Source organism: Trachinotus anak, unplaced genomic scaffold (assembly GCF_046630095.1).
Source record: "Trachinotus anak isolate AG129_WGS33_773 ecotype Australia unplaced genomic scaffold, CSIRO_AGI_Tana_v1 ptg000014l, whole genome shotgun sequence".
NCBI lineage: Eukaryota > Metazoa > Chordata > Actinopteri > Carangiformes > Carangidae > Trachinotus > Trachinotus anak.
The window spans coordinates 14,388,866-14,414,587 of NW_027273865.1; the positions used below are offsets into that span (position 1 = coordinate 14,388,866).

Sequence of the window (25,722 nt, forward strand, 5' to 3'; positions counted from 1 at the left end):
GATTTATTGTGATCCTACAGCACTTTTGAACTTAGGTTTAGAGTCATTAAATTAAAAGTGATGCATCAACAGTCATCCAGCTGATTGGGAGTCTGTCTCAGGCCACTCGCATTGGTGGTGAAGTCTTGTTTCTCAAAAATTAAGACCATGTGTCTTGTGAATAGAGTTCAAACCCAGCCATACACACAGTCATTCCTCTCAACTTGACAGATTTGTTGCTGTACTGATGCGATTTCTCAAAGGTCCGTGACCTCAGTACATCATGGAAATACTGTCTCTTACTATAAAAACTCAGCTTCATTTTCGTTCTGTTAGTCATTCTCAAACTAAACATCTTTAAATTAAGTGAAAAACTTCTATGATTTTAACTGGGGGAGGAAAGTTTTTACAGGTGTGGTGAAGACAGAGGCCTGCTTTATATGTTAGCATGGATTATTATTAAAGAGTCATATTATTGGCATTTACGCAAGCCTTTAAGTTTGACCTACAGTTGCTCTTTGCCTGCCAGTGACATCGACCATTATTCAAAATGCACTTTTGTCCTACTTGCTCCTTTTTATTTTATCTATGTATTTCTCTACAGTGACTCAGTAATGTCAGTTACAAAGCAATATGTCTTTAAATTTTGCAAACATTAGCTACTGGTCATCCCAGACCAACTAAGGCATTAGCAGCAAAACCACTGAGTGTACTGAATTGAGTATGGTCCATATTATCATTATGAATGATTTTTATTTCTTTTTTTTTTCTTTTGTAAAAGAGAATTTTTTGTGTCTACTTTCTAAAATTACGTAGGCTCGCATTGCCTTATCTTATGCTGTTTTTCTTCTTCTCTTTCTATTTATGTACTTGAATAACTGTTTTGTGTAATGTAATGTGATCTGTAAAGCACAGGAAACAGGGCATACGCATTTTCCTTCAACTCTCTTCATTAGCTTTTCTAACCTTTCTCCATTTACAGCAGCATCAGTTTTACAGCCACACACTACTGCCCCCTGCTTTTCTCTATTCCACAGGCTTCACTTCCTATTATAAAAAAGCTTTTTGTTGACTCTGTACATTAATTATAATCCGGCATTTATCACAGATTTTGGTGTGGTTTGTTTTTATGGTTGCACTTTGTGAACCACTAATATTTCTTCTATGTGAGTTTGGAATATAATTGGTATATCTGAAACATAGTAACGCTGACAAACATGCTGGTAATCTATGCACCTGTCTGGGGCTTCAGTCTGGCCTGCCCATCCATCAAATGTATCCTTCTGTGTATATGTTTTGTATATTTTCATGCTCCTATACATTATTAATGACTTATCACTCCCTCTCTTCGAGCCTATAAGATTCTGAGATGAAATCACATGACGAGGGTGAGAGGGACAGACAGACAAAGATTAACTATGAATGGGAGACAACACAAGGCTCAGACAGACACAGGGACACACTCATGCCCCTCTGCCTTTGCTGTAGCGCACACTACTACCGCTGCAGTCATACTGATGCAGGAGGAGATGCGAGAGAGGAGGGAGCAGAGGGGAGGATGGTGGAGGGAGGCAGGGCGGGGCTGCTGAGTGACAGAGCGAAAGGCAGGAGAGGGAGGAAGCTGCTCAACAGACGACCAAGAAACAGTGGGAGGAGGAGGAGGGAGCGTGAGAGAGAGAGAGAGAGAGAGAGAGAGAGAGAGAGAGAGTGTGTATCCACAGGGCGTGAGTGCCGGCAGCAGAGGAGGGGGGGGGGCCTTCCAGACTGGATGGGCCCAGCGATGCCTTGATGGAGTATGGGCCAGGTTTTAGGATTCTCCCACTGCCGTGAGTCTGCTCTTTTTCTGCTGTTTCCATCTGCGTTTGCATGCCGGAGCTCTGCATTTGTTTCTCTCACCATACCATTGACATATATATCCCAGCTCATCATCTTTTCTTGCTGTGAGCATCGTATGTGTTAGCTCACCCCTCCCTCCCTCCCCTTCCTGCCTCCTCTCCATTCCACGCTCTTGCTCCTACCTTTGATAAACACATGGCTGAATGGATGGATGCAGTGCAGAAAGCAGACCTGTTTGTTGTCTCTCACTGATTAGCAGATGTTTATGTGGCTGTGGAGGAGAAGGTTTTTCCCAGCAAGTTAGGCCCTAAAAGCTTCTGTTGTGCTCACATACCTTTGTTTTATTTGATCTTTTCGTCAAAATATTCACCTGATATGCTCTACAGTTAAATGATAGCAGTTTATGAGCATTTGCATGTGTTCATGCAGAAGAGGATATGCTGCATTCATTGCTCTGCCTGGGTTGATTTATTAGCTAATGTCATGCTGGCTGTCTAATGTAGTGAAGGCCTTTACTGCTGCCAGTTTAGCTCTGTGAGGAGACGAGTCTGTATTCACTGACCTACAGTATGCAACTAAATGTGTCACGTTACTGTGATCTGTAACTGATATACACACAGTTTTATCTTTACTGGCATGTAATGTTATTTTGTATTGTGTTTATTGTTAAAGGCCAACTACCAGTATTTTAAATGTAAAATATGGAGGGGTGGAATGGAGTGTGTGCCTCCAATCACATAAAGCACAGTTCACTGTTGTACCTTCAAATAATTACTCCTAACTAGGTGCTGCAATGTTTGTTGGGGCTTTTATCTTATTCATCACTTTAAATATTTTGTATCAAATATTTTGCAATGAATATATGTATCTCTGACATTGTTTTTCTTGTTACAGCATGTTTACGAGTAGCTTTATCTAAAATTTGGACTGTTCTCTTCCAGAGGAATATGGCTCTGTGGCGTCCACTCCAGACTCAACACCTCCATGCACCGATGGTACGAAGAAGACACTTGATATTTACAACACAAGTGCTGCCTGCTTTCTGACACATCTCTCATTTCAAAATGTCATTGAATTTTATTCACCACGACACTCCTTTCATGTAAATCCTCTAACACCAGCAGTGAAGATCCACAGGTTAGAAAAGAAGCAGTGTTATTGTTCAATTTTGGAAGGAGGTGCACTTGTGTACTTATCAAAGAAGGTTGTATCTTTAGATGTTGCACACCTTTTCCTCCCAGACATCAAATGACACACTTTGGTGCTTTCATCTGACATATTTATTTATCAAAAGCAAAATCACACTCTTTGCACAACTCTGAACACATATACACAGTGTTAGCTGCAGTCTCTATAATTGAATGAACTGCTAAGTGTTGTAAATTGCTCCTCTGCCCAGAGCGTGTGGAGTTTTCTATATTTACTCTCTACTCTCTCTCTCTCTCTCTCTCTCTCTCTCTCTGTCTTGTCTCTCCTTGCATTGTGGTGACCACTTTTTTTTTGTTTTTGTGTCCATTCAGGTGGAAATGAGGAGTCAGAGATTTATGAGCTGCAAACAGCAAGGGAGTGGTCTGACGATGAAGAGGGTGGAGACGGAGATCCAGATGATGATGAGGGACTGGCTTCATCCCCGTCCATCTGGGGCACGCCACGTCAGAACTCCTTCGAGCTGACTTTCTCTTATATCGCCATCGCAGAGGCTGAGGCAGTGGGAGCCTCACGACACCTCCGTGACCGACGCAGGGGCGGCTCCCGGGGAAGCCGCACTCCTCTGATCCGCACGGACACCTTGGAAACACTGTTGGACTCCCCCGATGTAGACTGGGACCCTCAAGCCTTTCTCAGTCGAGAGGAAGAAGAGGAAGCGTCAGAGAGGAGTGCGCAGCAGAGGGTGGAGGCCAGGGCAGCAAGTGCAGCAGGAGGGAGGGAAAGAGAGCAGCACAGACAAACGGAGACTATTACAATTCAGCCCTCTCCCCAAAATCTGGACCCAGAAACTCAAGGGAGAGATGCTCAAATCCAAAGAGAGGAGATTCAAAGCAGTATGACTGAGACTGTCCAGCCTCCCCCTCCATCCCTGTCTTCCCAGCAGCAGAGCCCCACACAGACACTTCAGGGTGAGAGAAAGAGGAGGATGAGGAAGTTTTCCATTAGTGTCTTAGCTTCTCAATAATTTCATGCATAATTTCACGTAGGCTGCATAGTGCAGTAGATGATTTAGAGTTCTTTCCTTCACTCATCTGTTTGTAATGTTCAGAAGTTCATTAGTTTGCTCAATAATTCACCCGTCAGTCCGACAGGCATCTGGTTGTGCTCAGTATATTTTCAGAGGATGCTTCCCGACTGAGCTGACGATTTGCCAAATAATGTGCCCGTGTTTGCCTGCCTCTTGGCACTGGTAGTTCCTCCTCCCTGTCAGCAATCATGAGCATCAACCCATGGTATGCCAAGAGCTGATTATATAGTCTGACTTATGAAGACCTCTCCTTGAGGCGCTCTTCACGTGATGTGGCAGAGAGGCAGAAGTGAGCGATGACCAAAAGTCAGTGGGCCTCTATTTGGAAAAGCAACTAGAGGCATTTTACGATCTTTCTCTGTAGGACTGTAGTAAACACTTGCAGTTCTTGAACTGCAGGCAAAACAGACCATAAAACTATGGCAAACATACACATGATGAGATTTTTGGAAATATTTACATGTATAAGGATGAAATGAATTCTTATTTTCTGCAGAGGAAAGTGTCCTGATACAGTATGATCTTAGATGCAACAAACTCATACCCACCCACCTTCATCTTCAGTCTGTACTCATTCATTTAGATCTGACTAATGCAAAGTATATTTTCAGTTGTATCGTGAGAATATTGGAGAATCCAGCTCTTATTATAGTCCTTTCAAGGTGACAGAAATTATTTTATTCCTATGTAGAAACTTAAACTATGTAGCCAAAAATACTGACATGATAATATTTAAACTCTTAGCATTCATGTCTTCTGACACCCTGGTTCTTTTCTATATTAGTCTTGCCCAATGTGTAGTTCATGGAATCTGTGGTAAATGGAGCTTAAACCATCATGCTCTTGAAATAGACATTATAGACTGGTAAAAACAACATAATATAGATATTAATAATAACACTCATTCCTTAAAACGTTCTCCGAGAAAAGTTACAAATTGTGTTGTAACTGATGGTGATATATGAGGAAAGTTTAGACTTTAATATAGGACCACAAAAAATTGCAGTCCAAACACTTTTGATTTAATTTCTAATTTGAGATTTATGTCAGTTTTAGTTCAAGCTGAGCATGTACAACGAATCACTGATGATGTCATCATGATAGTGACATCATCTTCTGTTTCCCGGCAGCAGCAGCAGCAGCAGCATCACCGACCCCCGAGCCAGAGTCTCCCCTCTCCAGGGAAACCATCTCAGTCAAGCTGCTCACATCTGTCCGACCCAGAGACCCAGCATCCTCGTCGCCAGCTGCCATTGGTCTAAACTCTCAGGAACAGCTGGTCAGCGATCACTGGTTTTCAGCGCTTAACCTATCAGAGGACCCGACAGTATGCACCCACATAGCAGGTACAAGATTAACCCCCTTATCTTTATATTTCCTCATTCTACAGACCTCTGAGCTTCTGAATATATATAGAAATATCAGATTTCAGCATGGACCTTCAAGAGCAGGCAGACAAAGACAGACCCCTCCACCTCCCCCCGGAAGTCCTGACTGTCCATTGTGTCTCCATAGTAACCCTCTCTCGGGATTTCAGGAATGATTGGCTAATTGTGGGGAGGGCATTCCTGGCATTGGCTGACTTTTTCGGCTCACACATCATCACTGCTGATATCAGAGTGTATTACTGTTTGACACACACACACACACACACACACACACTCACACACAGACTGTGTAGTTTCTTTATATGCAGATTTGCGGTACTTTGTTGGCACTGTAGGAGTGAGTGAGACGCAGATGAAGGGAGGAAGAGAACATCTTGTCTTCCAGCTTGATGGCACTTTAAGTGGACTGTCACTCAGAGTGGAGCTCAGTCTTATTTTAGTTGATGGGGGAGGGGGGGGGCAGTGGACCCTTAGACTGTTGATGAATGTGTGGTCAGGCTGATGACAGAGTTTAGGGTGTCCTGAATAAATAGCAAACATGCATCTATTGGAGCATCGTGTTTTTTAATTCTAAAAAACATGATTTTGAATTATAATTTTAAGAGTTATCTTGTTTGGGCAAAATGCTTGTGCAGCTACAGCCTTTTTTTAAGTTAAAAAAAGGTATTTTGTAGAACATGTTTTGAAAAGGTATTTTTACCATCTGTGTGGATACGATGAATGGTATCATTTGAGCACCCGTATAAAAAATTTTGAAACGATACCAAACCTTATACTTATTGGACTTTTATATTATAGCCTACACATTTCAGCAGGTAACTACATACTGATGGCTGAATGCCTAGGTAAACAGATCAACACATCATAAGTCTTGTCCAAATCTACATCTAAAAAGAAGTTTGCTAGCCTGGTTCCAGCTACTGAAATAGGTAAATGATACAGTTAAACGTCATTTCAGCTTTTGTCTGATTGTCAGGCTTTTTATTGTTGCCAAGCATACAGACCTCTTCTTTGGAGCTTTTACAATGAAATAAGCATTCACTCTAAAGCAAACTCATCCTTAGAAAATTGCACCCATTGACTCAAAAACTCCAGTCACTCATCTGTTTATTGTCTGTAGTGGTGGCACCAAGAGGTTTGGCTTGATGACATAGCAGAAAATAAACCACTGGTTCTCCTGTTTCAGTTGTCGTATGAGACCTAAATATGAACACAACGCTATTAATCTTCTTCCGAGTTCAAAGGAATCCAATAGATTCTGCTTCAGACTGGATTTGTGCTTTTAAGGGGGAAGATGATTATGTGATTATGAGTTTTTTGTGTGATTGCTGTGAATCATCTCTTCATGTGTGAAACTCTTGGAGTCTTGAAGAGTGGTGGGCGGTGCTGCAAACAAGATTATTTTGGGCTGTCAGGCCTGTGGACTGCTGAGTGAGCAGGGGGTGGCCAAAAACAGCTCAGAGGGACGAGGGGAGCACAGCGGGACAGAGAAGGGGACAGAGGGTGTGAGGGGGAAACATTGGAGCGGCAACCAAAATGGACAGCAAAGGTGAGAACCTGGGCTTGAAGTGAAAAGAGGATGATTTGAGACAGCATTGTACTCCAACGTAGATGATGTTTAGGTATTTGCTTACAGTCGTGAGCAGACAGTCAGCGACTGCAGAGAGCTGTGTTTGATTTCGGTGAGAAGAAAGCCAGCAGAGGAAAGCCGCAGAGGAAAGCCACAGATTCAAGTGTGAAGGGCTGGAAACCACCTCTAGTCTTTAGTAGTGGACTCTTAAGCTTTGTGACTTTGGTGTAGTGAAGGCCAGGCTGTCAGGGGACTGATTGTGGAAACTGAGCAGATTTCTTGCTTCTCTTTGATCATTTTACAAGCAGAGTCTCTGGAGATGGCAGCTTCCATCAGCTTAGAAGTGTCTTTGGCTTGTAACTGGTGAGATGCTCAGATATAGCAGGGTAGTCTCCATATCAGCTGCCGCAATTTAAATGTGCACCAGCCATGCAAATGAGTCTGAACTGCCATGTTGTGGTATGCCATGAGCAGATAATTGTTTTAGTCGTGAAATAACTTTTCCAGCTGGGTTCTCGTACATTTCAGTCTACAGTACAACCAGATTTCCTGGACAAGTGATTGACCTGACATGACCTGGGTCAAATGACATAGATGTTAATGTTAAAATGAAGCTCTAGTTTATGTTCCTATTGGTTAATTGACTGGATGGTTAGTTGGTTGCTAGATTGGATTATTGATTCCTTCGTGCAGTCACTCCCTTGTGGCTCATTTTTTTAAATAACATATAACTCAGTCAAGGGATCTTTACACTGAAATTGTGGTTTAGAGATTAGTGAATGCCCTGATGTTGATAGGGGGTGAACAGTGGAGTAGTGGAGTAGTATTTGCCTCTTGATTAGAGGCAATTACTTCTCACGCATTTCTGAGTCATTTATTACCGAGCACCTGTGGACAAAGCTGCACATGAACTCCACTTGAAATGTATTCATGTTAGTACAGCAGAATGAGTTGAGGTAAGTTATTGGTGGCAATAGAAATAAACAAGTCCACCCTAAGGGCAGCTAAAGGGTGTAATATTTATTATACCCAACAATACTAAAGTGTTACCGAAAGTTATCTGCACACTGGAGATATTTTAGCTGCTTGTTAACTTTAGAAATAGCCAGTTTATGATGCATATGTGATAGCTTGTGTGGAGTCTACAGGAAGAAATAAAAACACATGTTTTCTTGCTAGATGAGAAGATGAGAAGTTCAATACCACTCTAATATCTGTATACTGTATGTCTTAGCATAAAGACTGGAAACAGGGGGAAACAGCTAGCCTACCTCTGTCTGAAGATAATAAAATCCTCATGCCAGCACATGTAAATCTCATTAATTAACATGTTATCATGTTTGTTTAGTCTATATGAAAACCGGTCAAGCCCAGTGAAGAAATAGTCCCGTACATAACCCCTCTTAAAACCACAAATTGTCTTTTTTCCACCAGTTTTTGTCCAGATTGAACAGGCAGGGTACAGTGTGTTAAAGTTAACAATTAAGCTGGGGCTGGTAGCCAGTTTTTCGGCAAATTGTGGTACTCTTCCTTTAAAATAAAAAACTCCAAGGCTTTACTATATGCCCAGCAATTAGTAAACATGCAGTACATGCCTCCTGCAGTGCTGCTGCATATTTGCTTCACTCCAGTTTGTTTAGAAAATCCTGGGGAGAGAAAAGATAAATGCTGAGTGTTAGTTCTATAATACAGTGCAGTTCCCATATCTTTGAATAAAGTTGTGTCTTCCACTTTGTTTACAACAGACATTGTTCTCAAATGAGGTGCCTTTAGCTCTACAGTGTTCTTTTATTATTTCATCACATTAGTCGCCTACTCTGTGCCGACATGTGCTGAGTAACACTGTCTCAGAATGACAGCAACACAAACACACGCGTTGGACAGGTGCGTTCCAGGGGCATCATGGGTATTAATTGTGTGCAGTGATGTTTATAAATAACCCACCTGCTGTCAGTGCACTCTATTCAAAGAGGCTTCCCTTTATTCTAATGCTGAGGCTTAGCATTTCACAGAATGACAAGCACAAAGGGCTATGCCTGTCTGACAACAGACCCTGTAATTACACAGTGCTTTAACACTGCTCTAACTACTGTACGAGCTGTGTTTTGATCCCCATTTTCTAATGCAACATGGTCATTCATAATGGTTTTACATTGAGAACAAATCATTTGTGAAAGAATTCAGCCTAGATAAAGATATAATCTACTGTATGTGAAGTTGTGAACTCCAGTAAAGCATGACTCCATGGACGCCTCAGTCTCCACGGCAGCTGTTGCTGGGTGACAGGGAGGGAAACCAACAGGGTGTGGAAAAGGGGCTGCTGAAGGCCTGACGTCTGTCAGCAGGTGCTGTGAGAGCCTGCACTTAAATTCTCCTCGACTGCTTGCTTCCCTCTTTCATCCGAGGGCTAAATTTAGCCCAGGCCAGAGCGTGACGTGTCCTCGGAGCTGCTTTATGGGTTCTTTTGCTAGAGGCTGGAAATCCCTCCCTGAATCATATCTCCCCCTACCACTTCTCTTGCCTCCTTTCCCCTTCCTATCCCTGTGTCAGAACTACTTTATCTCCCTGCCCCTCTTCCTTTCCCCACCACCTCCTAAAATGAAAAGATATTGTGGTCGGCCAAAAGCTGAGGAGGTTGAGGAGTGATGTTGGTGCAGCTGGTCTGTTCAAACCAGGAAGGATGCAGTAATTCACAATGCTGTCAGTTGTGTACAGCTAGAAAATCTCCTGCTTGAATTTAAGAAGTGAGCGATTTTTATACACATTTGATGTAATCACTTCTGGGACTATTTTTTCCACAAGTGTGGTGGCTTATCCAGTACCTACAGTATGTAAACAATTCAGTCTGTATGCTGTCTCTAGCCTGGTTCAATGTTAATTTGTCATCCATTCACATTAAACTTAAATTAATCAAACTGATTCCCTCTCAGTTTTTTAAATTTCTGAATCCTTGTTTCCTTTACCCTCTCCACCCTTTCCTTCCTCCCCCTACCTTCCTTTTCTTTCAGTGATGGATGTGATTTACTGGAAGGACACGGAGCGAACAGGCATGGTGCTAACTGGGCTGGTGGTGGGACTGCTGTCCCTGTTCCAGCTCAGCATCATCACTGTGGTCTCCACAGTCTCTCTGGCTGTCATGTGCTTCACCATCTCAGTGCGCATCTACTACCAACTCCTCTACGCCCTCAGCTGGGGTGATGGACAGCACCCCTTCAAGTGAGTTGCTGTGCCTATATTTTATGTAGGAAAGTCGTTGTCTTTTGTTGTTGTTCCAGCTTTTCTAAAAAAGGAACAGGGAGAGTGGTCAAAAATGACATAACGCATAAAGCTGGATTTACCCTATTAAGTCACAGCATATAAATGTTTTCTATAACAAGCGTCTGAGTTCATTCAGCCAAAAGTCTTTTCAGTCCAAGTGCTTTGTTTTTTCATTTCAAAATGCACATTTTCTCTATTATACTCAGCTTTATGTAGTAGAAGCCCTTTATTATTATAATTAATCAGTGGGTTTCTATTTGCATATCATATTTGGGGTTATGTTTAGGTTCAGGCAGTTAAATCACCGTAAAAAATAAGGTTTGTAGTGATAAGTGGGTTTTCCTTTATATATAGCCAACTTAAGTACTTCCTTTATTATTGATCAGTGATACCCCTTCTTATGTATGAAATGACAGCCAAATAGACTAAATTGATTATAAAAGCCTGGTAGTGACCTAGAAATTGGAAAAGCTTGGGCCCTTTGACCTCTGGACACCGAAGGAGGGGATTTATATTTGAGATTGAAGGACTCTATCTGGTAAACAGTAAAGGAAGATTGACAAAGGGAAGAATGCAAAATTAATTCTACACAGGCAGGCAGAACTAATGTTTCTGTTTTTCTGCATCTCATGTCCTCTTTTTGTTGTCTGACTTTCTCTCAGGTCATACTTGGACCTGGACATCAGTTTCAGTGGAGAGCAGGCTGACCTCTACATGCGGAAAGCCATCATCATGGCTCTGTCTGCTGTTGACACTCTGAAGAGACTCTTTTTTGTTGGAAACCTTTTTCATTCTCTTAAGGTGAGCTAAGCTAACAAACTAAGTTAGTTTTACTGAATTGGTGTGTGCGTGAATGTGTGTTTGTGAGTGTGTGGCTGTTCAGTCTCTTGTTTAGTCTCTTAATTATCTGTCCTCAAAGATTTGCTTCACTCTGTCCAGAAACCCAACCACCCCACCCCACCCCCACCCCCACCCCCCCTTCATTAACCCAAGCGTCCGTGCATCTCTGCATTCATCTGTTCACTGTCTATTCACTGCATCATCTGTCATCTTCCTCCCTCCATCACTTGAGATGACAGTATCGTCATGCCAACCGTCTCTCTCATTATGCTAGCTCAGAGCTGAAGACGCTGCTCCTAAATAAGGGCAATATTACTGACAGCAACTGTCTGTCTCAGTAACATATTTTTGGTAATCATGTGGAAAACAATCACTCCCTTTGGAAAAACAGATCTTTTCAAATTAATTTGAATTGGTACTAACAACATAAAAAAGTCTGCTTTGCTCCTCTCGTCTGTGTTATTTATCCAGCCTCTGGATCTTTCTATCTCACTATGAGAGCCAGAGCATTATGCTAGTATTCATCAAGTCTAAATAAATCTGACAATATTGCATGACATTATCTGTTCATTATCATTTCCCACGTTCTGTATACGTTCTAGGCTTTTTGCTTTGTATTGACAGCATATGCTGTTACTGGTGAGGTAAGGTATATCTTACATATGATACATAGACAGTATCATTTTTTTGAAAAACATTAGAATGGGTATGTAGTTCAGGCGATAGAGCAAGGTAGCCATTAATGGTAGCACTGGCTGTATAGAGTAAACAAAATTAACCCCCAAATTGGACAAAAGTGTCTGTAAAAGTGTATTCTAACCTCTTGTCTTGTTAACGCAATTAAGCTCTTGCCAAGACTGGTAAGTAAACAGCTGTTCATGCTAATGCTGGCTACGTAGCAATAGCAAAACTTACACATAGCTCATTTAAAGGAAATAGGTAAACCAATACTAATATGTATTCGCATAGTAGTAATACTGCATACTGTATTCAAATGTAAGTACATTATACACAAACCTAATGCTGATAAATGCTTAATGTTGTATTTATGTTAATATCAGCTAAAATGTCCTTATAAATTATTGCACATCATATATCAGCAAAATATTCAGTTTAGTTCATCCCTAAAGTATTTACACCATTTCAGAAATGAACAGCAGCAGTTTGTGACCTGACAGAGTTAACACATTTACAGTAAATGGTGAGTTAGTGTGAGGTGACTGAGCCCGTGAATCCCAGGACCTGCCAGTCTCAACCCTGACCTGGCCGGTATGTGACATGACACACAGGACACCGTATGCGGAACCACCCGGGATAAACTGGAGTCTCTTTCCATCTGAGAAAGGAGTGTCCCATATCAGGGCAACACTGGATCCCATACACAGTGACTGAGACACTGAGAGATAAAAGGGGAATCGCTCACACCTATATTTGGAGTTATGTACTTGGACCGCCTTTCTTCACCAAAAGGAAAACGATGTCAGCGTGGATCATTTTATTGAGCGCTGTATTAGATAGCCACAATATGGTACAGGGAAATAAGCAGTACTGCAGCATGATGTACTGCTTCCTCAAAGAATAAAATTAAAACCACATGGAGCAGTGCTAGAGGGTTTTCTTGACATCTGCACCGAACATTGATGGGAGTTCAACTAATTCTCTGCAGCTGTTTTCTGTTTTTCTTGGTTTTAGTTCCTGTTCCTGATGTACCTTGTGACATACCTGGGAGACCTGTGCAATGGCCTTACTCTGCTCATCATCAGTAAGAAACAGCTATCTACTGCATGCTGGGAATCTGAAATTTGATAACATACTGTGTGGCTATCATTTTAACTACCCTACTTTTCCATCTTGTTTCTTTTCCAGGTGTGATTGCTCTCTTTTCTCTGCCACTTTTCTATAGACAGCGCCAGGTAATAACTCCCTTATTTCTTTCTTCATATTATAACTTTAACTGGTCCTTCATTTCTTTATTTATAAACATATATTTTTGGCCATTTCTGTTATGTCACAGGAGCAAGTGGACGGCGTCATTGCAAAAATCCAGGCCAACATTGACAACGTTAAGGACACGTGAGTATGGCGCCATCTTCTGACACAATGGTGCCATCAACACAGCCTCACTGATGTGTTTCAACTTGGGCACTTAGTCCTCAACTGATGCCAAGGGTCTGTCTGAATCCCCACACTTGCATGTGCAAGATATCATGCCAAAGTAATGCAATTCATAAAGCAAGTGAGTTATCTGAAAGCACGAAGACCTACTATACAAAATCATTCATTTCAGTTCATTCATTCATTTGAACCGCTGGACAGATCACAGATGTGGGTTGCAATTCAGCGCTAGCATAAGATGTAACATGTTATCATGTTGGATGACTTCTGCCTGTTAAAGTTATTAGAGGAGGAAGAATTTTTAAAATATTGTTCATAATAATTGAAAGTGTAGATTTACAATTTTACTCTCAAAAAGGAGGATCAATAAACATTTGTGGAGGTTAACTGTTCAGACATGATAATAATCATGCTGATTCCAAACACCAGCTTATAGATTCATAATCGCTAACGCTTGGAATAATTTTGTGCAGTAGACGATGATACATTTTCAGGTACCATTAGCTCTAGATAGATCAGCATAAGTGTGCCTCAGGTGCTTCCACCCACTGTTAGCGGTAACAAACTTGCTGGAATGCACCTTTGGAGTCATAGGTAATGTCAGCCTCAATTCTAATGTAAACAGGCTTGTAAAACAAATGTAGAAGGACCAATACATGTTCTCCCAGTTCTGCAGGAATGCTTGCTTAATGTGCACTTAAGTGTGGGTACTGGGGCAGACCCTAAATTTGATGATCTGCTTAAGCACTCAACCGTCCTCTATTTCTCTTCCTCAGCTTTCAAAGACTTGCCCAGGGCGGTGGTCCCCCTCCTGACCCAACTCCTGGTGGCGCTAAACCCAAAATCCAGTAAACACTGGTGAAAAAGAACTTAAAGACAAGCTCCCAGAGTTACAGGCTGTCACTCAGATGTCTTACTCGGCAGTCTGTGCTCAGAGCTCCAGAGAACAGAGCTTCAGAGACTGGGGAAGGGAAGAGATATTACTTAAATGGACAACGATGAGGATTACGCATGGTACTTTATTCTCTAACTGTATCTAAATCATGGGTTGTAGAGGTTGGGGTTGGGTTCAAACTTAATCAAGGTGAAATCAAGGTGTGTGAATCCTGGATGAGACTCTTGCTGCTGACATCAGAGATGGAAAGACTCAGCAATGCAGCACGTCATGTGTGACCATCTTTGGAAATATTCATTGTTTTTAAAATGTAAAAATGACTCAAGAAGTGTCTTAGATGGAGCTGTAGTCCAAATGAGTTACTAAAACCAGAAACGGGAAGTTCTGACAGTGACAGCTACACACCTGAGAAAAGGGAAGTCGGTTTTTAAAGTGATTTAGGCTAGAGGACAAAAAAATTTAAAAAAGAACATATTATTCATGGCAAATAAGAATGCATGTGTCAGCACATGTACTTTTCTGAATGCATATTCATTCTCATGACTGTTTATCTGTGTGTATGCAAGTATGAGTGTCTTTGTGTGCGTGTAATTCCTGACATACCGCTTGCTGAAATGTTACCTACAAGCAATTAAAGTCACATTTCTTCTTTATTTTCTAAAACTTTCAGTTTCTTCTCATCCACACAGACGTTCACTTTCATTCACATGATCATTCATTTGAGTATTTTTGGGACAAGTTTTGTCACGTCACTTCGTTGCTTACACTTTTTCACTTCCTCTCATTCATTGATGTAAACGGGAAGTTGAACCATAATATTCAGAAAGAAAAATGAGTTCTGCAAGTTCAAAACTTGAGATGTATCATAAATGGATTGAAATTTCATGACAGAAGGTTCATTATTGATGGAGCATCAGAGATGTCAGTGTTGCTGAGTAATTTTAGGATTGGGTAGAAGTGTTGAAACTTCAGATAGATATCCACTCTGAGTTCTTAATGTGTTTATCTCCGGCCTTGGAGGAAACTTGTGAAGGAATGTGGGAGTGAAATACAGCAGGTGCCTTTCTAACTGCAGGTTATAGTGCATGATCTGATTCACAGTATTTACAACTCCTGACAACCGCTTACAGCAACTTCTCCTTACAGCAACTTCTCCTTACAGCAACCTGACCATTGCCTTCCTGAGAATGGTGTTTTGTACGTGTGCAATACTTGTGTGATAGTACATGTGTACCATGACAAGGTATCTTATACAGAATTGTAAGTAGATACATTTTAGGATTAATAAAATTATTCAGGATACACATTTCCCTTTAGCGGTTGCTTTTAAAGCGCTCACCAAAATGTGTCTGTTCTTATGCCTTATTATCGCATAATCTACCTGTGTCCTGCAGTGAAAGCCTTGTTATGTTAACAGACATGATCCATGACCTCCAAACATGTGACATCATGCGCTGCTTAGTGTTGGACCTACAGTAGTTGCACGCACACTGGCCTCCTGTAGTAGTTTTCTGTCCTAATACAAAGGTTTTTTTTTTTGTAGTTTTTGTCTTTCTCCTAAGAGGAGCTTCAGCAAGGTGAATAGAGATAGCAATGAAATTAAAGACACTAATTCCCTTATCTATCCACACAGCTTGGTACATAAAAAAACCCATTCCTCAAGATCTGTCTTGTCAAATTATATTTAAACGAAACTGCTGGTAATCTAAGTCAAACTCATAACTCTAGTAGAACTGTCTCACTAAGTCTGAACTACCACATGCTTAGTTTTTTATATTTGCTGTGTGGATCAAAGATGAAATTAAATCCAAACAGGATTTTTAGTTCATTTCATTTAGTTCATCCTTTTAATTCTTTTCAAATCAATCAGAATCAGTCATTTCATACATGATAATAGTACACTGATTATTTTGTATTCTTGAAAACAACTAGAGTTTTAATCTTGGAAAAATAAATACACTGAAAAGCTAAAACAAGCGTAGTGTGAATTTCTGATAGACAGATATTTATATATATTATATTATAATGCATATTACTCTCTATAATAACATTGATAAAAACTCTACACTCACCAAGCACTTCATTAGGAACAACTGTACACCTGTTTATTCATGCAATTATCCAATCAGGAAATCATGAGGCCACAGTGCAATGCATAAAATCATGCAGACACATGTCAGGAACTTAATAAGTTAATGTTCACAACAAACATCGCAATGGGGAAACATTTTTTTCACACAACAGTCTTCAGAGTTTTTACTCTGGAAACACCTTGTTGATGAGCGACGTCAGAGGAGAATGGCCAGACCTGTTGGAGCTGACAGAAACTCAGATAACCACTCTAAGCGTCTCAGAATTAATAACAGGTCCAACATGAGCTACAACAGAAGAAGACCACTCCTGTCAGCAAAGGCTGCAGTGGACACAGGCTCATCAAAACTGGACGTTGAAGACTGGAATACGTAGCCTGGTCTGATGAATCTGGATGTCTGCTGAGGTTCACAGATGGTAAGAATTTGGTGTCAACAACATGAATCCATGGACCCAGCCTGCCTTGTGTCAACAGTCCAGGCTGGTCATGGCGGTATAATGGTGTGTTGAATGTTTTTATGCCACATTTTGGATCCACCAGTCAACCATGGTTTGAAAGCCATAGCCTATCTGAGTATTGCTAATGACCATGTGCATTCCTTTAAGGCCACAGTTCATCATCTTCTAACGGTACTGCTACTTGCAGCATGATAATGCACTGTGTCCCAGAGCAAAAGTCGTCTCAGACTGGTTTCATGAACATGATAGTGAGTTCATTGTGCATCAGTGGTCTCCTCAGTCACCAGATCTGAATCCAACACCTTTGATTTGTGGTAGAACGTGCAGCTGACAAATCTGCAGATGGGATGTGATACAGTTGTGTCAACATGGAGCAGAATCTCAAATGAATTTTTTCACCATCACGTGGAATCCATACCATGGGGAACTAAGACTGTTTTGAGAGCAAAGGGAGGTTCTACCCAATAGTAGTATTATGATTCCCCAAATAAGATATCTGTAAGGATTCAGATAAATTGTAATATTTAGCAGGTGGGATATCAGGTTAATATCCAGACTGTGTGGCAGGGCTACTAATGTTTCTGTAACTTGGTACTCTAAATGCTCTTTACAAATGCCAGGTCAAAAGAGACCATCTTTGTACCCTGACAGTGTACAGCTTTTGTAACGATATAAAAAGGAGCACTGATTATCTTTTCTGTATAATAGGGTCAGTTCAGGGAAATGTATTTCTCACTGCTACAAAAATTGGTCATTTTTGAGCAGAGAATAGGAGGGTACCTGTACATATTTTGAGATAATGTAAAACTTATGAAACTGTAGCTTCTGGGCCACTTCATGTCCACTTGCCATGCAAGAACTTCAGACGTGTCAGTTTACTCTTTGCTCTCTACCACAAGGGGGCGACACAAGTCCAGACATTACTTCCCATCCCATTTTCCAGATATGTCTCACAGCTTGTAACCGAGTGACTAGATCTACACTGGACGGTTTGAAAAACCACCCAATCAGAGGGACAGTTAGGTTTGAATTTAACCCATTACTGCATGAGCATCTCTTGACTGATCTGTGTATTGATGTAGTGCTGTACTTTCTCCTACAGTTTGTGGCCACTGGCTACTCCTTCTAGGCTCAGCTGGTTACAAATTAAAGTAGGTCAAGAGGTCTGACCGGGTTTGAAATTTCAGTACTTTATGTGTCATGTTAAAAATGGACATCAAGGTTGTCTCCTTCTCACTGGCGAGGACAAGTTTGGACTTGCCTGCACAGGGTCATGACAGCTTCACAATGGGTTGGCCCCTAGAAAAGGACACACTTGGTTGTTCTGTGTGTAGTATATACTAATAAAAAATAATACAAATAAAAGAGAATAATAAACGAAACTAATTCATTCCTGTCCCATTCTAATTTCTAAAGAATCCAGAACAATATATATATATATATATAAACATATTTTGGTACTTATTTCACAACTTCAACCTGTGTCTGTTCAGCCCTCCGCCGTTGGGAGGTGAAGTGGGTGGGATTAGTCAAATCAATCTGAAGATATAACGCCATTTAGATCCGCCCTCGCATTGTGAACTGCAGAGCTGGGGGCTGTGGACGGGGTGGTGATCTGCCACACTGGATTTGACAGCGCGCAGGGCAAGAGGAGAGCCTTTACGCGCGACTCCCTCTCAAGACCGTGAGCATTTTGCAGACTCGAAGTTGAGAAGGAAACCTGTTTTCATGGTGGGTGCTTCATCTGCCCGTCGAGGAGAGCGCGGTAAAGTGCTGGCTGATTGAATGTCACCTCCCTTCACCATGGATTACGGAAAGACCATGGCCCCTCCGGTGCCCCCGCATAAACCCAAACCCGACCGGCCAGGGGAGGCGCAGGAGCGGCTACTGAAGTGCGTCCTGCTCGGCGACGGAGCGGTGGGCAAAACCAGCCTGGTGGTCAGCTACACAACGAACGGCTACCCAACCAAATACGTCCCTACTGCATTTGATGACTTCTCGGGTAAGCAGTGTTAAGATATCGCTGCTGTCATTTTTCGTGATAAATTCTGTAAACAATTTGCATATGCACGAATACTCTTAGGAGAGGAATACGACATAAGCAATGCCACCCCTCATTTTCCTAGATGAGGGGTTCTCACAGACAGAAACTGGGATTCATTCTGGTGAATTAAACTCTGATGACATTTATTCCACTTCAGGGGCAAATCAATTTGTTTCTACCTGTCTGATGATCTCCCACTGAATTCTTCTTGAACTTCTCATGTTTTGAGTGCACCCGCCCATTCTGCCATTTCCCCTTATAATTCCACTGTTATAATAGATGAGTTTATGTTTCCTATTATCTGTTCTCCGCCAGTGTTAATGGACATGAGTTGTCCTCCCTAGACCGAGCCAGGTTTCCATTTGGCACAGTTCCACTTTCCAAACTGTCTCACTAGTCCCAGCAGGCTTTGTTTAATGAAAAATAAGAGGAGAGAACAAAATCCTTCAAAGGGGGCACTTGTTTTAAATTGATCACTGTTGGCATGAAAAAATACGCCTCTGACCTGTTGATCACTTTTATTTCTTCATGATCAAATCTTCTTTAGCTTTTCTTTAGACACTTTGGTAACTTTTTGAGATGTTTTATCTGCATATAGCAAAAGTCAGATGCGATAGTATAATATATGATAGTATTTAAATATAAAACATCACATATTAACAGATATTTGTGCTTATTTAGGGTTTTAGGAAACAATACTTGGCATTGTATCACTGCACACTAACTTGTAGTATAACCACTGATGTGTTGTAAAACGAACAACTTGGCCAACACAAATCCTGTAGAACACTCAGCGTGAACACACACTGCCCTCAGATGAACACTGGCTCAACCCTCCCATACAGAGCAGTCTCTGGTTCAGAGGTTTTGGATTGCACAGCTCTGCCTATTGTTGTCAGCCTTGACCCGTGAGCCCTCTCCTCTATACTGGAATGGGCACATCTGTTGCAGTGGCTCTGAGGCAGAGATTGTCTTTCGCCGTGGCCTGACAGAGAGCGATTGTGCAGTTGGGGCCCTTTATGGTGATGTCATTTCTCGGTGCCTGGGATCACAGAGTGCCCTCTTGAAAGCTGACTTCTGAGCAGTTATGCAATGCCACAGGTGGCTGAGACGCAGAGAAGCGAGAGGCTGGGAGAGGGGATGATAAGAGGCAGTTTTGGTCTGGAAAATCAAAGGACTATCATGTGTCAGGGACTAGGAAATGATTACACAGAGGCGGCTCTCTCTCACTTTCCTTTCTCTCTCTCTTCCCGCTCTTTCGCCTTGCTTTTTGTTAAAGCAGGGTACCATGATGCCTGTCCTACTACATGAATAGTTCCAGCAGACTCTTTGATCAGGTGGTATGACCGACCACTCCAGGCGTATTGTAAATGTTTCCATGTGCCTGCTGCTCTGCATTGTGTTCACTCCTCTGAAAAGAATAAATGGCCCTGTAATGAAACTCGCTGCAAGATGACTCACACACTTTTCCAATTTGGAAGTGAGGCTGATTGGAAGAGAGTCACTGGGCAAACAAAATCTGCTTTGTTTTTACCCCCCTGTTAGTCAGCCTTGGAAAGGCCTCTGTCAAAACACAACAGAGAACAAAGCTCACCGAGTGGTCCAAGCGACAGTAAAGCGTTATGGTCTCAACAGTAACTGGCAGAGTGGGTGGGCGCGAGAGAGCAGGCTGTCTGTGAGCTGCAAGAGCAGGGGGTCTTTGTGTTTTCAACTGGCAGGCTTTTGTTTACTCCAGAGAATATTCTTGCACTTAGTTGTGTGTATGTTAACTACTGAAGTGTCAGGTGGAGGCTGGTACACAGGGTTAAAGAAATATTTTCTCTGTCTGTTTCTGTGTCAACAGCTGTGGTTCAGGTGGATGGAAACCCAGTTAGACTACAGTTGTGTGACACTGCAGGACAGGTGAGTTTTGTTCATACACACACACACACACACACACACACACACACACACACACACACACACACACACATTGCATTACCATTTGGTGCCCTATCTGGATCGCAATGTGTGCCTCACATGTCTCTCAGCCTTTACACAACTTTGGTCCAGAATGAAATATCTCAACAACTGTTGGATGGATTGCCATGAAATTTATTACAGAGAGACGTGGTCTCCAAATGATGAATCCTAATTACTTTGGTGATCCTCTGACTTTTCCTCTAGGGCCATCATAAGATCAAAGTTTTTTACAATTCCTTTGTTTCTGACCAAATGCCTAGAAAATGAATGGCATTCCCACTATCCTCAGCTGTTCTTCATGTTTAGTGCTAATTAGCAAATGTTAGCACGCTAACAAATGTGACTGTGAACGTGATTAACATTATACCTGCTAAACATCAGAAGTTAGAATTGTGATTGTGAGTATGTTAGCATGCTGATGTAGCATTTAGCTCAAAGTACACTGTGCCTCAATACAGCCTCACAGAGCTGCCAGCTTGTCTATTTCTCATCAAAATCCCATTTATGGATCTTTTAGCTATTTATTAAACATGAAAGCCTTTCGCATGTCAGGACTTGGTGCTTTCCTGTGTTTTATATCATTTTAAATCAAACAACTTTGAATGTGGGACTTTTGGTCTGGTAAAACAAGCTTTCGAGGGTCATTTTCACTGTTCTTGGACATTTAATAGATCGAAGAAATAACTTGATTCATTGAAAAAGTGTCAAAGGTGAATCAGTAGTAAAAAATATTAATTAGTTGCAGCTGCGCTGTTTTTGTGCTCTGCCAACATTGCTTTCCACCTTTCCTTTAGGGCTTCTTGCCTGTTACTTCAGGTAGCTCACCAGTGTAGGAATAGCTGAATTCCTGGGCTCTGCTGTCACTCTTTATCTGGAATAGAAATAACACTGTCTCGAACAGGTATAGCTTGTGGTGGAGGCCAGACTGGAGGTCATATATGAAAAATGAAAACTGTTTCTTTCTGTCTGTCTTCAGAGTCGGTGTTACATGAAACCTGCCAGGCAAAAGCTATTGACTCATTGTCATGTTTGTAGGGCAATCTTGAAAGGAACAGCTTGTGAAACACTGTTTTAATTTCTCTGGCACATGGGTGGTTGTTTGATAATCCACCTCAACAGAACCGTGCCCTGGGAGCAGCATATTTGACATTCACAAATGCTGCGAAGGCACTGCCAGTTCTACATAGAATCAAAGACATTTTGGCAGTCAAGTGGAATAAGGCATTTGAACAAGCCCCTAATACATGTAAAACCCACAGCGTGCTGCAAGCTACACACAGTGTTAAAACTGCACTCACACTTACACACACGGACGCACACATGCAGACAAGCTTGGGCAAATATGGGCAGATAAAAGTCAGCAAACACTTAATGCACTTATGCAATTTCATAAGAGGGGAGGTTGTGCTAGAAATGGGTTGGGGTGTGCCAAAAAAAAAAAAAGAAAGAAAGAAAGATGACTGAGAAAGAGAGAGAGTAAGTAAGAGAGTGAGCCAAGACAGAAAGACAGAGAAGGTTTGGAGAAGGGTGATAACAGCTGCTGCCAGAGCTGATAAACAAAGTTGCTCCGTACTCACAGATGTTGATATCTTTGTATATTCTGCAGATGGACTGACGTCATCAGATCACAAAGCAAAGCCAAAGCTTGTGTGGGGGAAACTCAAAAGTTGATAAGTTTCCACTGCGATTGTTGGGCTTCAAGTCTGATTGTTTCTGCAGATTTGAGTCGCATTGTAGAGGCAAAGAAGGATTAGGAGATGTGCTGGAGAGGAGAGGGTTAAGAGAAAGAAGGAGAGGTTTTTGTCAAATTTCTGCCAACCTTAATCTGTGTACTCAAGGATGTGGGAGGCCCTTGTTAGTCAAAGCTATGTGGCTCCAAAGTGTTAATTTAAGAGATTTACTGTTGATGATATAAATGAGCGGGCAGGGTTCATACGTAGACCGTGTATTAGCACAATATAAACACTGTTTAGACAGGTTGTTATTGCATGATTATTGGCGCAATTCTCCTTTCCTCTGACATTAAGGTCTTGAGTGTGTTGACCAGTGAAGTAATTACTGAAAGTACATTTGTGTGTGGTCTGTCTGGGTGAGAAGTGAAGGGAAATAATTCATCACAGAGTAAAGATTATGAGCAAGGGCAAATGGAAAATCTTAAAACCTGTTTGATTTAAATCATGCACATCACCATGTTGCTAACTATCTGTTTCTGTCTCCATCAGGATGAGTTTGACAAACTCCGCCACTTCTGCTACGCTCGGACTGACGCCTTGCTGCTCTGCTTCAGCGTGGTCAGCCCCGCTTCCTTTCAAAACGTCTGGGAGAAGTGGGTCCCCGAAATCCGACGCCGCTGCCCTCTCACGCCCATCCTCCTCGTAGGCACACAGTGCGACCTGCGGCAGGACGTCAAGGTGCTGATCGAGCTGGCGAGGCGGCGGGAGAGGCCAGTGCTGGAGGAAGACGCCAGGGCGCTGTCGGAAAAAATTGGGGCAGTGACGTACATTGAGTGCTCGGCACTGACGCAAAAGAATCTGAAGGAGGTGTTTGACGCAGCCATCGCTGTGGGGCTGCGGCAGTCTGACAGGAGAGCACGACGGGAGAGGAAGGTTCGCAGCACAGCTGATAAGATGAAGATGCTCTCCAAGTCGTGGTGGAAGAAGTATGTGTGCGTCCAGTAGGGAGGGAGGAGATGACTTTCCTGTGACTGATTATAAAACTGGAACTGCTGATATGTCTCGAGGGGATGTACGGACTTCAATTTCTACGTTCACCTGGACAACCCAGATGTGCTGACCAGAATGACTTTAATCCGGTGGAGCAACAGTTCAGTAGCAGCAGAGTGTGCCTGCCTGAGCTGTAGAGTGGTTGCGGGTTGGCACGGTTTCATTCTGACCGTAAAATATCCGCTGTTGATGCCTAAAAGACAGAGAGCATAAGGCTGTAACCACTGTCTGCTGCTCAGAGCCAGTCTGAACTGTTAAATATGACTGTGACCAGCATTCAACCAAAAATTATGGAGCTAATAAAATATAATGGCACATAGACTGCATATCATACTGGACTTGAAATGTGAGCTGACTCGGAAAGGAGGCGTTCAGGCGGTGATGTTATGTACTAAAAGTATACTCCTCCTTTTTGTCTGATTTGATATCCTTCTTTAACAAAGTATATTATCCTATGTGTTTCTACACTGTAATTCAGCCCCCAACACTTCTGATAGATGCTCAGCTTAAACCCCCAATCAGAGACGCAATAGTTCTACTGTTGAAAATCAAAGCCAATCCTGCACCTTTGTTTCAGAAAAATCGGAAGCTTCTATAACTTCAGTGACAACACGTTAAGTGTCAGATCAGATCAAATTTATTTTTAACTCATTCCCTTTTGGATTACAATCAAATGTACATGAGTATAAATTTATATGAAAGTGAGTTTTTGAGGATGTGTATGAGTGGTTTGAGTGGTGTATGTCGTTCTATGAACTGTCACATTATTCTTGCCATTCACTTCTGTTTATCTACGGAATAGTGTAGGGATTTCTCTACACCAGCTTGTGTCTGTGCCACATTTCAAAGTGATGGCCAGCTGTCACACTGTTAGTCAACCACACATGTAGAGGCCTGGAAGCTCCTCACTGATACACACCAACCCACCTATACTAGACCATGTGTCTGCTTTAGAAGTTTCACTGATTCACTTTGACTGAAAAGTTTCACCTGAAGTGTTAAAGACTTTTCAGGTGAACTTTTTTTTTTTTTTTTTTTTTTACTGTTACAAGGTTGCAGCAATACGTTGGGCAGTGCCACTGTACATTGCACTTATCACACAGAGTCCAAACATATCACTGAAGTCTTGTCATGCAATGGCCTTTGTACCAGTGGTGTGGAAACTTAAGAATTAGATACAGAGCAGGTGAATGCATCGGTGGCACTTGAGATATAAGTTCACTCAGTGTCACTGAAACAAAAATGGCTGATCTGCATGTTCCCTGCACGATACCACTGGTCTGGATGATCCCTGGTCTCTATTGTCATTGTAGTCAGGGCCTTATACAGATAATTATCCGTCTTTGTCAGTCACACGGTAAATGAGGTGAAATCACCAAAGAGACTGATTCTATGTTTGCTTCTTATTTTTCAGAAGCCTGTCATTCAGCTCTGTCTATTTATCTGTTCCCTCTGGGCCAATAACTGATCAACAGCAATACAGAGCAGTTGTATGAACCATGATATGTCATTATGTATGTTACATAGTAATCATTTATGATGTTTGTAATGTCATCAGGATAAATGTGTGTGTACATATAGAAGTGACTCAGTCATTGGCTCTGCTGTCCAACTATAAATGGTACTTAACAGTATGAGTGTCTCAGTTGGTGTCTGACTCTGGCATGAGAGCAGTTTGTTGAGCTGTATGAACGGAGCAAAATAAAATGTGAAATATTTAACCTGTTTTTACTGTTGGCTCTTCCATGGCGACGTTATCACGTCTGTCACACTGTAGGGGATATGATACGCTGATAAGAGTGGAGTGGGGGGCTTATTCATGCTTAGTATCTTAGGTCAAAGGCTACAAGGGTTTGAATAGGTGTTTTGACAGATCTCATATTTTTATGTGTTTCCAACCAAAATGTAGGTTAATAGGCTATTACCAGAAGTGTGCCTGCAGTCTTGCTAAACTCTTCTTTAAGTGGAATAACACATTGTGTTTTTTACTCACTTTGTGAGTAAAAATACACTAAAAGTAGGTTGATAGTGGAGTTTAATCGAGAGGCTTGAAAACCTACTTTGACACATATCAAAACAACACAGCGGCTTTGTCCAAAAGTCATTCATTTAGTTAATTTTAGTTTGACATTATGAAGTAGACATTAAATCACACCAAAGTACAAAAATGACAATAATGGACTCGCCCAAGACTTAATTCCACTGTGGTTAAATATAAAAGTATTCACCATATAGTTCACTATATAGTATGCTCACTATTGTTGTCTGAATGCCTAATGAAAGTGATTATACACTATTAATTTTGTTTAGTACACAAAAACTGCAT

General features: G+C 41.7%; 2 protein-coding genes across 3 annotated transcripts; both read left to right on the forward strand.

Moving 5' to 3' along the window:
- The first annotated feature begins 1,660 nt into the window (after positions 1 to 1,660).
- rtn2a (reticulon 2a) lies at positions 1,661 to 14,770 on the forward strand. Of its 2 annotated transcripts, XM_071496002.1 has the most exons (10): positions 1,661 to 1,805; positions 2,757 to 2,810; positions 3,336 to 3,932; positions 5,182 to 5,397; positions 10,018 to 10,225; positions 10,930 to 11,068; positions 12,800 to 12,869; positions 12,974 to 13,020; positions 13,122 to 13,180; positions 13,999 to 14,770. In XM_071496002.1, the coding sequence occupies exons 1-10, from the start codon at positions 1,775 to 1,777 to the stop codon at positions 14,072 to 14,074; spliced, it is 1,497 nt and encodes a 498-aa protein (XP_071352103.1). In that variant the 5' UTR covers positions 1,661 to 1,774; the 3' UTR covers positions 14,075 to 14,770. The 2 variants fall into 2 exon arrangements, with proteins under 2 accessions (XP_071352103.1, XP_071352104.1); XM_071496003.1 differs by lacking the exons at positions 1,661 to 1,805; positions 2,757 to 2,810; positions 3,336 to 3,932; positions 5,182 to 5,397 and adding an exon at positions 6,710 to 6,988.
- A 3,476-nt stretch (positions 14,771 to 18,246) lies between these two features.
- On the forward strand, positions 18,247 to 25,117 carry rhoub (ras homolog family member Ub). The gene is made up of 3 exons (XM_071496388.1): positions 18,247 to 18,669; positions 20,555 to 20,613; positions 22,896 to 25,117. Exons 1-3 carry the CDS (start codon positions 18,453 to 18,455, stop codon positions 23,349 to 23,351), a joined length of 732 nt encoding a protein of 243 aa, XP_071352489.1. The 5' UTR covers positions 18,247 to 18,452; the 3' UTR covers positions 23,352 to 25,117.
- The last annotated feature ends 605 nt before the right edge of the window (positions 25,118 to 25,722 follow it).

Excerpts from the sequence above, each read along its gene's own strand:
- rtn2a (XM_071496002.1), top strand. The coding sequence starts at position 1,775 with ATGGGCCAGGTTTTAGGATTCTCCCACTGCC. Across the intron at positions 1,806-2,756 it reads TTTAGGATTCTCCCACTGCC|AGGAATATGGCTCTGTGGCG; the intron begins GTGAGTCTGCTC and ends GTTCTCTTCCAG. Across the intron at positions 3,933-5,181 it reads CCCCACACAGACACTTCAGG|CAGCAGCAGCAGCAGCATCA; the intron begins GTGAGAGAAAGA and ends GTTTCCCGGCAG.
- rhoub (XM_071496388.1), top strand. The coding sequence starts at position 18,453 with ATGTCACCTCCCTTCACCATGGATTACGGAAAGACCATGGCCCCTCCG. Across the intron at positions 18,670-20,554 it reads TGCATTTGATGACTTCTCGG|CTGTGGTTCAGGTGGATGGA; the intron begins GTAAGCAGTGTT and ends CTGTGTCAACAG. Across the intron at positions 20,614-22,895 it reads TGTGTGACACTGCAGGACAG|GATGAGTTTGACAAACTCCG; the intron begins GTGAGTTTTGTT and ends TGTCTCCATCAG.